Below are 12,234 nucleotides of genomic sequence, written 5' to 3'. Positions count from 1 at the left end.
CTGGGTCTGTCCACGGTGGACTGGTCTCTGCTGGATCTGGGTCTGTCCACGGTGGACTGGTCTCTGCTGGATCTGGGTCTGTCCACGGTGGACTGGTCTCTGCTGGATCTGGGTCTGTCCACGGTGGACTGGTCTCTGCTGGAGTCTGGTCTGAAGGAGTTTCTGGTGAACCTTCATGATTTCATCTGGTTTCTCCAGAATCCGACCCGGTGGCTCCGATGACGAGCTTTAAGAATAACTTTATAGAAACAGACGATCTTCTCTCTGATGGTCTGTTTACTGATGGAGGTCTATAGAGGATCAGGACTAAACTGAGACTGATCCAGAACCAGATAAAAGTTGTAACTTGTCTTACTAGTTATTATGGTGTCTGTTTATTGTTTTGCTCTATTAAAAAATAAACCATAGCTGTGGAGAGGCGGATATGTTTGGAGGGCGGTGGGTGTTTAAACCTGAAATCTGACCTCCTGTTTCAGTGTCTCTAAATGTGAACCGGCTGACCTTCTCTCCTGAGACTAAACTGGACTCCCAAAGTTTTTTTATGAAGGAAGAGTCTTTTTTTTTTTTTTTTTTTTTTTTTTTTTTTTTTTAATGTGTGTGACACTCGTAGATATTTGCGATAGTCCCTGTCCTCCCTCTCGTTTCCTGCCTCTCTCTCTTTTGGTGTTATGTTAAGTAGCAGGCCTGCTTTCTGTCCGCCGCTCTCTCCTCCTTGGGTTTCAATTCCAAACATGGTTATCCTTCTAGGGCTCTATCAACGCCCAGCTCTCCCTTAGCCTCCTCTCCTCCAGCTGTTGGCTCCACAGTGAAGGCCAACGGGTGAGAGGAACAGACAGAAAAGCAACAAAAGAGACGACGACAGGAGGACTCAGAAGGAGAAGAGGAGGGGACGCATAATGAGAGAAGAAGGAGAAGGAGAAACCCATTCCAGCTGTGATTCTCCAACAAATCGAGCCGTGAGAACTTGGATTTTTCCGCTGAGCGCCAAGGGAACAAACATTCACTTCTGACATTCTTCTGTCCACCATCAGCTGTTTTTCTTTTGTTTCATAAACTTGTTGTACATAGTTGAACCCAGAGTTCACTGGATACAGATATTTGTTTTTGGATCCATTTGAAGACGAAACATGAGCGGAGACAACTCCACTCTGCTGGACAGCTTGCTCTTCCCGCCTCTCTGCGACGGCTGGACCAACAACACCGAGGGCGCCATCTACCATTTGGGCAACGCCATGCTGTTCCTGGGCTACATGGGCGGCAGCGGCGCCTACGGGTGCCTCTTCATCTTCGGCTTCCTGGTTCCGGCCCACACCTGCCTGACCCTGTGGGGCTGGATGACGGTGTGCGGCCTGGACGTCTTCACCTGGCACCTGCTGCTGCTGCTGGCCTGCCTGGTCCAGATCTGCCACCTGCTCTGGCGGCTGAGGCGGGAGGGCGTGCGCGGCGAGGAGCTGACGGCCCTCTACCAGGCGGTGTACCTGCCGCTGGGCGTGCCCGTCCAGGTGTTCAAGGAGATCACGGGCGCCTTCGAGAACAAGGTGGTGGAGGTGAAGGCCGGGGAGACGTACGCCGTGGAGGGAAAGACGCCCATCGACCGGCTCTCCTTCCTGCTGTCGGGGAGGTGGGGAGTGTTTGTGTCACACCTGTACTGCATGATGAGATACCACCACACACACCTGTATACACAACAATACAACACACACGAGTTCAAGAAGCAAAACTTCAATACCTCAGATTATTTAGGCCAAAAGACATTGCAATATTATCGCGATATCTCTAAAAAATTTGGGGAAAATAATGCAACTTTTACTTGTTTATTGTGCATTTTTTCACAAAACAAATAGGAGTATAGGGAGGTGGAGAAAGAGTGAGTAACCATAACAATATATATAAATGGATTCAAGAGGCGCTGGTTTATTTACAGGATATTATCATATTTATGTTATTAACATAATGTCAATATTTCATTTTTTAAGATATCACGGTTAATGTCAATACTGGTATATCATGATTGCCCTAATGTTAATGTAAAAATACTTAATTACAAGTTTCTTAAACCTTCAATAACTAAATAGTGGAAACATGGCTGCGACCACGCATTCTCACATTCATTATCTTTTCATTGACTCGGCAAAGAGTTGCTTATTTACACATCGAGAAGACACGGAGAAACATCAGCATTCATTCAGAGTTTTGTTTCAGGCCACTCGATGAATGTAAGTCCAATAGTCTCTCTCTTTTAGCTCTGTGTTTGGTCTCCACCACCTACTGAGGGAAATATCTGTCTCTTTAGCTGCTAAATACTCCACAATCTTCACCAGCTAGTCTCTCACTGTGTCTGTCGGCTGTTTGGTGATGAGCAGCTGGTTTGTAAAGCGGCCCGCTGTGGCTGGCAATGTTACTTAATTAACTAAAAACATTAAAATTGTTGCTGTAAAACCAAAACAACGAGCTGAAAGACTCTAAAACGCTGCGTCAAGCTGAAGAGGATCTGCAGATTTAGGAAACATTCATCTGTGAGTTCATTGATTAATTCATTGTTTTTATGAAAAACATTGATCATAGTAGCTTTAAATCAATGTGCCACACCCAACAGTGATGTCACAGTGTACCAACCCACTCCTCCGTACACTTCTACATCACTTCAGCAAGGCTACAAGATACTACCAGCAAAAGACAGCAAAACCAACTTTTTATAAGTTGCTCTTAATTGCCAAAATTAAAAGTATAAATTCCGCAGATTGTTTCTATATTATATAAATTAAGTATTATGGATGTGTTAAATAGTAAAGTTAAAGCAAATTCATGCATCTATTTTAAAGAGGATCTTGTGTTTTGTATTTAAACTCCTAATCCAACTAAAGCTGTAAGATAAATTAAGTTTGTGAAGCAAAAAGTATATTATTTCCATCTGAAATGTAGTGAAGTTGAATTAGCAGTAAATTAAAATACTCAACTAAAGTACAATTACCTCAAAATTGCACTTTCTTCCACGGACCGACACCTTTTTGAGACCCTTGTAAAGAAAACTAAATTCTAAAAGCCTCCTTAAGTGGCATGTATTCTAAGAATGCAGTATTTTACGTTATAGTACATATGTTTATGTTATTTTGTATTTTGTTAAACTTTCTTAACCAAAGGAAGTTCTTTATTACTTTCAAAAATTTTGGACACTTGCAGGTTTTAGTGTCTCTGAAATTAAAGCTAAAACAAAAGATGTACCAAAGATATATAATGTAGTATTTATTGGTTTTAAATGTAGATTTCTATCGTTTCTTTCATGTTTTTGGCAGCGTGTCACCGTCACAGGAAACGTATCCTCTTCGTCCAAACATCCTCAGAGTGGAGCTGCTTTAGATTTCTCAGCCGTGGAGCCGAACACAGTAGAGATGTTGTAAACAGAGTATTTCTGTCTGTGACTCACCGCTGTGCCGTCCGGCTCTGAACTCTGCCAGCTGGCTAAATAATCTTTGTGCTTTGTGACGATGGCGGCTCCTCTTTAATTCATCACCTCAGATTAAACGTTGGCCCACGATGCTGACGGATCCAAATTTAAAACAACAACACAAACAAAAAGCTAATAATGATGCTCATCCATCTTCTTATTGTATTCAGATTTTAAAGCACGACTGATATGTAATCATCATCTGTTTTAGTCTGCACTGTTGTTTTCACTGTTAGCGCTGTTAGCTTCTAGCTTTCAGCTCAGCCTCCTAGTACGTTCACCAGATGTCCCATTTTTTCGGGATTGTCCCGGTTTCAAGCTTGTTATTCCGAGTGCCGACAAATAACATTAAAACAAAATTGAAATATTAATATTGCACTTGTTTTCAGCGCTTACATAGATCTTTATGTTATGTCCCACTAATTATTACCGAACCAAAGAATCAGTCTTTTCTTAAGCGCTCCAGGAGGCTCACTCCTTCTTTTGTAAAGTACCCGGCAACAAAAATGCTGCATTCTGCACAAACTGCAAAAGCAAATTTTACAGTTGCGAATGGTGGAAATGCCGAAATAAAAGATCATATTAAGACAGACAAAAAAGCAATATAATCAAAAGCACGCTACTATGGTGCATGCATAAGTGCATACATAGATGAGCGTGCATTACACCGGTTTGGGGGTTTAAAACATGATCCCCCTTTGAAATAGAGATGTTCTGATTTACTTATAGAGCTCCATTGTACTGCTACTGTACTACTACAGTACAGAGACATTTTTAGCATGAGGCTAAAAATGTCTCTGTACTGTTATCCCTTCCCCCTGTGGAGTAAAGTGGCATTGTGGGTAATTAATACTACAAAACAAAACAGCTGTTAATTAACACCCATTGTTGTGAAGGGTCTAAAGAAAGATACTGCCATAAAGATCGGCTGTTTATGATGCACATTAGATTTATTTAATCAGTTATAGCAGTGGTGGAAAGTATACGCATAAGTACTGTACTTAAGTATACTTTAAAGATACTTGTGCTTCACTTGAGTACATTTTCTAACTTGTATCAGAGGCAAAATTTTACTTTTTACTTTACTACATTCATTTGACAACTTTTAGCTACAATACAGATTCAGAATAATAATACCAAATAAAATCGACAAGTAAATTATGATGTAATATTATTGATTAAGTTAAAAACGTTATTGATCCCCGTGGAAAAAATAACAAACTATCTACAAATATACTATACAAATCCTACTTTACAGCTGCTACAATAAAGTGACACTTAAATGCATTAATAATTATAATATAGTATATTATTCTGAGATGGGCCATTCGGCACGAAAAGTGCTTTTACTTCTACATTTTGATGCTAATACTTTGTACTTTTACTTTGAATGCATGCATTTAACTTTTCAAAAAATATTCTTACACGGTAGAATTTATACTTTAAACAAAACATCTAAGTACCTCTTCCACCACCGGTTTATAGGGACTTGTCATTAGAATTTTAATTAAATGTTATTGTTTCATCCTCTGTAAGTATTCCTGCTTTACATGTAGCTGCAGTTAACAAAGGAGGAGAATAGTTTTAAACAGAATCATTTCCATTTCTCTCAGTAGATGTCAGGTGATTGACAGGAAGCAGCTCTGATTCATCTCACGCTGGAACGAGGATGAAACAGAAACTTTAGACGTAAACCGATGAAGGTCTGATGTTCAGTGTGCTGGATCATCTCAGCCTGCGGAAGTTATTCTCTTTTAAAATAAAGCTTCCTTCTAAAGGGAGGAATGTTCAGATTGAACTGTGATTTCTGAAAGAATCCTGGCAGAAGAAGAAATGTGGTATTTTCATTTTATTCGGAAGGTGTTTCATGTACCAGCGGTGGAAAAAGTACTCTGATTCTTTACTTAAGTAAAAGTAGAAATACATTGGTCTCTAGATACTCCTTAACAGGTTGAAGTCCTGAATTCAAAATGTCACAAAAACAGAAAAGTTTTTTTTTTGCAAATTGGCTTAAAGTATCAAAGTAAAAGTACATTTTTTTTAATTTCCTCATAAGTTTCTTCTATCCAGCTTTCAAATAAATTCCATTATTTTGTCATATTTTTATTGTATTTTTTCAATCCAGCTTTCATTTTAATTCTGAGAAATTCTATATATTTTATGTTATCTTTTCATATTTTATTTGTAATTTTTTTCTATACAGCTTTTATTTAAATTCAGATTAATTGTATGTATTTTTTATAGTATTTTGTCATATTTCTATGTAATTTTCTTCTATTCTATATTTCCTTCTTGATTCTTTTTCTCACTTTTATTTTTGATTAGATTTTCTTTTACTTTGTTTTGCACCGAAACAACAAAGCCAATTGGTTTGAAATATTCTTGGCAATTAACCAAATGTTTTTAATTGATGGTAAAATGTTTTACAGTCATCAAAATGCTTCAGTATGTTTCCCAGTGCCACATAATTGAGCACAAATTGGCAAATATTGTACTTTGATGACTGTAAAACTTTTTTTTTACCATAATTTAAAACATTGTTGATCATCATTTAAAACCTAAACCCAAAACTCTTAACTCTAAAACCCCTAAAACCCCTAAAACCAAAACCCTTCAGCAGTCCGTTGTGTTTTTAAGAGTTTAAGTACCTGAATAGTGTTCAGATTTTCCACGGCTGCACTGACAGAGATATTCAGACTAACATTTACTCACAAAGTGACCTCCAGCGCTCATTATCACTTCTTAATCCCTGACTCTCTGTTTAAACCCTGTGTCCTCTGTCTCTCTCTCTCTGTCTCTCTCTTTCTCTGTCTCTCTCTTTTAGGGTCAGTGTATCTTTAGAGGGACAGTTCCTTCATTACATTCACCGCCATCAGTTCCTCGACTCTCCAGAGTGGGAGTCTCTCCGACCAAACGAGGAGGGAAAGTTCCAGGTACAAGACGTTTCATGTCAGTGTGGCACTGAAATGTTAAATCAACCTCAGAAGTTTCTCTTCTATTCTATCGACTGAGGAGCTGAAAGAAGCAGTCGTCCTCTTGTCTCTCTTATATCTTGTTGCTTTAGATCAGTTGAGTTCAAGTAGAGACGAGTCCTGAACGTCATGTTTAACATTCAAGGTTTCGTCTCCTGGACTGAAGAGAGTTTCCTGCTATTTTGACCAATGAGGCGCATTAATAGAAATAGAGCTGCAACCAGCAATTACTGTCAGAATTCATCAACCTGCTGTTTATTTTCTGGTTTCACTGATTCAGTGTTTTGATGTATTGATATTTTTTGTCAGCCCTAAAAAAGCCTAAAACTTTAATTTACTATTATTAAAAATTACAAAGAAAAGTATAAAATCCTCACATTTGAAATGCCAGAATTCAGGAATGTTTGTCATTTTTGCTTCAAAAACTATTAATCAGTTATCCATTTTTTTTTTTTATTATAATTATTGTAATAATTGTTATTGTTCTTATCATATTTACTATGGAGGCAGCTAAAACGATAAGACAATATTTTATGTGTCATATCATGTGCAGAATTTGAGTTTAAGACACATTTCCCTATTACTATTATAACTATATAATAATAATAATAATTAATTACAATCACAACAACAACAACATTAATAATGACAGCAATAATAATTGTTATTATTATTATTATTATTATTATTTATAATTATTATTATTATTATTATTATTATTAATCTAGCCAAACAATTGAGTCCTCGAGGCCTTTATAGTTTTCAAATTCACTTTTTCTTATGTGACTAGCAAACATCTTTACAGTTTTGGGGGAAAACTTACACCACAGGACAAAAACATGAATGAATCCTCTAACAGTGACTTCAGTCTGGCATAAAGGTTTTTTCTCTTGGTGTAAAAAAGGCTGTTAGTTAATTAGTTAATTGGATTCTAGGACATGAATGCAGATTTTAAATTAGGACAGAGCCACGCTAGCTGTTTACCCCTGCTTTAAGTCTTTATGCTAAACTAAGCTAAGCTAGGCTAACAACCTGCTTATACTCAGGTGTTTCCCCTCATACTCCCCAGGTGACCATGACAGCAGAAGAAGACTCCCGCTACGTCTCATGGCGACGCCGGCGCCTCTACTTGGCGTTATCGAAGGACCGCTACGTCTCCCGCATCTTCTCCGTCATGCTCGGCTACGACATCGCCGAGAAGCTCTACAACCTCAACAACAAGCTCTACATCAAGAGCGGCGTGCTGCTGGACATCCGCCTGCCCAGCCTCTACCACGTGTTGGCGCCATCCTCAACCGGCAGCGAGGGCGGCAGCGGCAGCGGCAGCGAGGGAGGCCTCGGGAAAGACCAGCAGCAGGGAGAAAACCCGGCACCGGCCTTCGAAATGTCGGATCCGGATCAGTTTCAACCGGTCCTCCAGGGACCAGGGACATCCTCCAAGGACGAACCCGAGGCCCCGAAGCATGAGCGACATCAACACCCGTGGGCGTCAGACCCCGACCTGCCCACCGGTGAGGACTCCACCAGCCTGGTCCTGGAGGACTTCACTGATGTGGCGGGCTCCTTAACGGATTATGGCAGTGAGAGGGATTATTTGAGGTAGAGGGGCAGGTTGATGCAGCTAACACACAAACACACGGGGTCACCAGTTAAGATACATGTAAGTACCTCACCTGGGCGGCGAGCGTTTTGGTTGCATGGGTGGCTTGCTTTGCACATTTCTTACTAACCCGGCTTCATAGTGAGAAACTACGGCAAAATGCATTCATTCAAGCATTTTTTAAATGTAATTTCATTTTCAACTTAATATATATTTTTTTACGTTATTCCATTTTTAACTCCACTCCAATTTTTAAGTTATTCCATTTTCCAACGTAATTCGTTTCTTATGTTATTACATTTTTAACTGAGTTTTTACGTTAGTAGATTTTGATGTAATTCCATTTAACATTCTTCTATTGTCCATTTTTCCGTTTTTCCATTTTTAACGTTATTCTATTTTCCAACGTAATTATTTTTTTACGTTATTCCATTTTTAACTTTATTCCATTTTCAACGTTATTCCATTTTCCAATGTAATTAAGTTTTAAAGTTATTCCATTTTTAACTTTATTCCATTTTTAACTCTATTCCATTTTTAACGTTATTCCATTTTCCAACATAATTAACTTTTAACGTTATTCCATTTTCCACGCGTTCCATTTTTAACCTAATTTCATATTTACCTTAATTTCCTTTCCATTTTGAGCATTTTCTTTTCTGCTATACCTCAGAGGAAATCTTCTTTTTTACTCCACTACATTTATTTGTATTTACTTTACAGATTTAGATATAACAATTACAAAACATATGCTCAGTTTAAACAAATACGATGAATTATCATAAAATAAATTACCAAGCACATACATATAAAAATGATATGATTGATGGACCAATGATAAATAAATAATAATAATAAAATGATGTAATATCATAACACTATGAAAGTGTTATTGTCACCAAAATGTACATAAAGTACCTGGAGTAAAAGTATTGATTGGTCAGTAAAATGTTCCCTGTCAGTGTTTTACTATTATATCTGCTCTTTCTGGATTAATATTACTTCTGCATTCATGTGTATGTTGCATTGTAACTCCTTCTTATATCCTATTATCCTTTATGATATAAAGATATAAGGAGGAGTTGCAATAGGAGTACAATATTTACCTCTGAGATGAAGTGGAATACAAGTAAAAAGTAGCAGAAAATGGAATTTGTACCTAAGAACAGGACTTGAATAAATGTACTGTGTGTTTGAGTGTATAAATGTGTGTGTGTGTGTGTGTGTGTGTGTGTGTGTGTGTGTGTGTGTGTGTGTGTGTGTGTGTGTGTGTGTGTGTGTGTGTGTGTGTGTGTGTGTGTGAGTGTGTGTGTAGTTCGATACTGTAGCTCGTAGCAGCAGCTGTGTTCTTGTCAGATGAGGATTAGAGATTGGACATTTAGGGGGATGTCAAAAACATAATGCAATAGTATGGTATTAATCCAGTCCCCCCTTCCTTCGGCAGTCTGTCCGCTTATTTGTCATCCCCCTCCCTCCCGACATCCCAAAATTAGCCCTCGGCCAATCACAGGCCGGGATCACATTTCATAGCCGATGCTGCAGTCAGAGAGAGGTTTGGGTTGCCGGGCGGCTGTGAGGCAGAAAGTCAAATCTGTCACCGACAGAAACACAGATTTAGCTCAGACGTATAATCTGGAAATGACACATTCCTTAATATGTTCCCAACAACAATCTGCTATATACAAAGAAGAGTCCTCTATTCAATTCAGATGCTCGTGATGTTTGTTAGATTTCTGGTTCCATGTGCGTTGATGCAAAGTAAAGTAAACCTAAAGGTTTAGGCAACAAAATGACTTAGTTCGGTTTAATAAAAGATGGTGAAATATTTGGTTAGGTTCATTAAAAGGTCGTGAAATGCCCTCAAGTGAAAGTCATCTTTGATTTCTTTGTCACATGACTTCTGAACTTAAGTAACCCCTTTTCTGTAGTTACTTTAACCCAAACCACAATCTTTTCCTAAACTTAACAAAGTAGTTTTGTTGCTTAAACCTAAATAAGTTGTTTCCTTTGAAGACGGAAGGTTATTGTGAAAAGACTGTCTGCATGTAACGAGTGGAAATTAACAAGTGTTACTGGACTTTCTTAGAAAAACGCATGAAAAATGAGAAGTAACTTTTTGGTAAGATATCATACAAACCATTGTATGAGGATACGTTGTGTTGGGGCTGATAAAATCCTATATTACTGTGCACAAACATTTTGGAGTTAATGCAACATTTTTTTTGGCATGTTGTGCTGTATGTTTTCATATTTAACTGAGAAATGATCTTGTTTCTAACCTTTACATAACTAGTTTAATAACAAATGTAAATAAATACTTAGCTGTCCTTTTATGCTCATCTGGATAAATTACAGCTGGTTTGTTCTACTGTTTATTTACTAATTTCTCTCTGTGGATGTTTCTATAGTCTGTCATGTTCTCAAGATGTCAGTGTGTTGTGTGATGATAATGGTGATGATGATGGTGATGATGATGGTGATGATGATGGTGATGATGATGATGATGATGATTCCTAACAGAAGCTTTCCGTGTCGACCCTGCAGACAGTGACAGTGACGGTGATCTACCACCTCGGTTCCAGCGAGGCAGAGCTCCGCTGGCTCCGACCGACACTCCCAAACTGTGAGAACAGAACCTCCTGGAAGAACACGACGTTATCTACAGTGAAGCAGAACGAATGGGTCACATGACACTCGTTACGACGCCGACTCCTCCTCGCTCTTCATCCCTGTTCTCACTTCACATCATCTGTCCTGAGCATGAAGAGAAATGTTTTTTAATGTGGTATAAAATGATTTTCTGGTCTGATTTCAAGTCTCTTAAGACACCATGAAGCTCGGAAAACCGCCTTAAAATCATAAAGACAGCGGGACCCAACACATTTATTCAATAAAAGTGAAACATCTAGATATTTAATGATCATGGCATTTACAAAAATCTATAATTTAACCAATGAGAGGCTCTGTATTGTTTGTGTTTCTGTAGCTGCACTCAGAGACAAACATCTGTCCGATTAAAGATGGACACTTGCAGATAAACTGTGTCCAACGTTTAATAAATTAATTAAATTAAATGAATATATAATTAAATTACATACAATTTAATTTAATAAAATAAAATAAAATCTTAATTAAATCCAACTTTAGTGGCAATGCAACACTGAGGACAGAGGAACGTCCTGAAATATTATTATTTTTTGTAATAGAAATGGATTCTGTGCCACTGAAGCAGATGAATTTGGTTTTCATCTCACTTATATTTGATGTTAAAACACATATGTTTGATAAGGACTTCACATGTGTTTCCACATATAAGACTCTTGATTTAACTCAGTAATGATCCACACATTTTCTAGATTATACAGAAAATATTTAGTTTTGCATACTTCTCAAGATCTTTCCAGACACATATATGAAGAGTTTCGATTTTTTCCATTTCACTTAAATGTTTATTTTATTTATCTTAATGCACCATCTGGAGGAAAACCTTTTACTTCATCTTTGGCGATATATTCGATGCCTGTAGACCATGTTTTTTAAAAATGTTTGTAACTTGAGTATGTAAATTGAGTATTTCATACACACATGTAAACTGTGAATAACATTATTTGTCCTGTTATTGACTTGCAAAATACAGAGATGGGACTAAAGTGGAAAAGGTTGTTAAGTATTTTTATGGGGCCAAGATTTCTCCATAAAGCTCTTTGTGTGCAGTGAAAATGTTGTTCGTTTTCTGTGAGTGTTTACTTCCTGTCAGACCAGACAACACTGATAGTGATTTATCTCCTCTTGAGCTCATATTTGATGGTGGAATAATCTGCAAAATATTCTTCCGATGACTGTTAATTAGTTAGAAAGTAGAAGTAAATTTATTTTTGTGTTGATTTTGGCGGTCCCTGTGGACTAAACTGGTACTGTTTTACCAGACTCCCTTTAGAAAACCTCCCATTTTACTGCAGCAGGGTCTGACAGTCTGACCCGCTCAGTCCTGGTTCTGGTTCTCCTGTGCCTCCATTCCCTCCAGTGGGTCCAACAATACGGTCTGGGTCTCCAGCAGCGTGGTGTTGGTGTTGACTCCCAGAGAGGAGAAGCTCTGCTCCTGGAGGAGGAGGAGGAGGAGGAGGAGGAGGAGGAGGAGGAGGAGGAGGACGCTGCTGCTGCTGATCGGGAGTCTGTCCACGGTGGACTGGTCCTGCTGGATCCGGGCTCCGGTGGAC

At 38.4% G+C, this 12,234-nt stretch overlaps 1 protein-coding gene across 2 annotated transcripts; it reads left to right on the top strand.

The window, feature by feature from the left end:
* The first annotated feature begins 761 nt into the window (after nt 1-761).
* Nucleotides 762-12,024, top strand: popdc2 (popeye domain containing 2). Of its 2 annotated transcripts, none has more exons than XR_008531804.1 (4): nt 762-1,621; nt 6,270-6,378; nt 7,487-8,077; nt 10,562-10,653. XR_008531804.1 is itself a non-coding variant. In XM_054615485.1 (4 exons), the coding sequence occupies exons 1-4, from the start codon at nt 1,128-1,130 to the stop codon at nt 10,642-10,644; spliced, it is 1,128 nt and encodes a 375-aa protein (XP_054471460.1). In that variant the 5' UTR covers nt 762-1,127; the 3' UTR covers nt 10,645-12,024. The 2 variants fall into 2 exon arrangements, 1 of the variants encoding a protein (XP_054471460.1); XM_054615485.1 differs by having other exon boundaries at nt 7,487-7,928; nt 10,562-12,024.
* Nucleotides 12,025-12,234: the final 210 nt, after the last annotated feature.

The sequence above is a fragment of the Anoplopoma fimbria genome, chromosome 16 (genome assembly GCF_027596085.1).
Source record: "Anoplopoma fimbria isolate UVic2021 breed Golden Eagle Sablefish chromosome 16, Afim_UVic_2022, whole genome shotgun sequence".
NCBI lineage: Eukaryota > Metazoa > Chordata > Actinopteri > Perciformes > Anoplopomatidae > Anoplopoma > Anoplopoma fimbria.
Note: the sequence above shows the minus strand (reverse complement) of the source record. Positions and strands in the feature narration are given on the sequence as shown.

Excerpts from the sequence above, each read along its gene's own strand:
- popdc2 (XM_054615485.1), top strand. The coding sequence starts at position 1,128 with ATGAGCGGAGACAACTCCACTCTGCTGGACAGCTTGCTCTTCCCGCCT. Across the intron at positions 1,622-6,269 it reads TCCTTCCTGCTGTCGGGGAG|GGTCAGTGTATCTTTAGAGG; the intron begins GTGGGGAGTGTT and ends TCTCTCTTTTAG. Across the intron at positions 6,379-7,486 it reads ACGAGGAGGGAAAGTTCCAG|GTGACCATGACAGCAGAAGA; the intron begins GTACAAGACGTT and ends CATACTCCCCAG.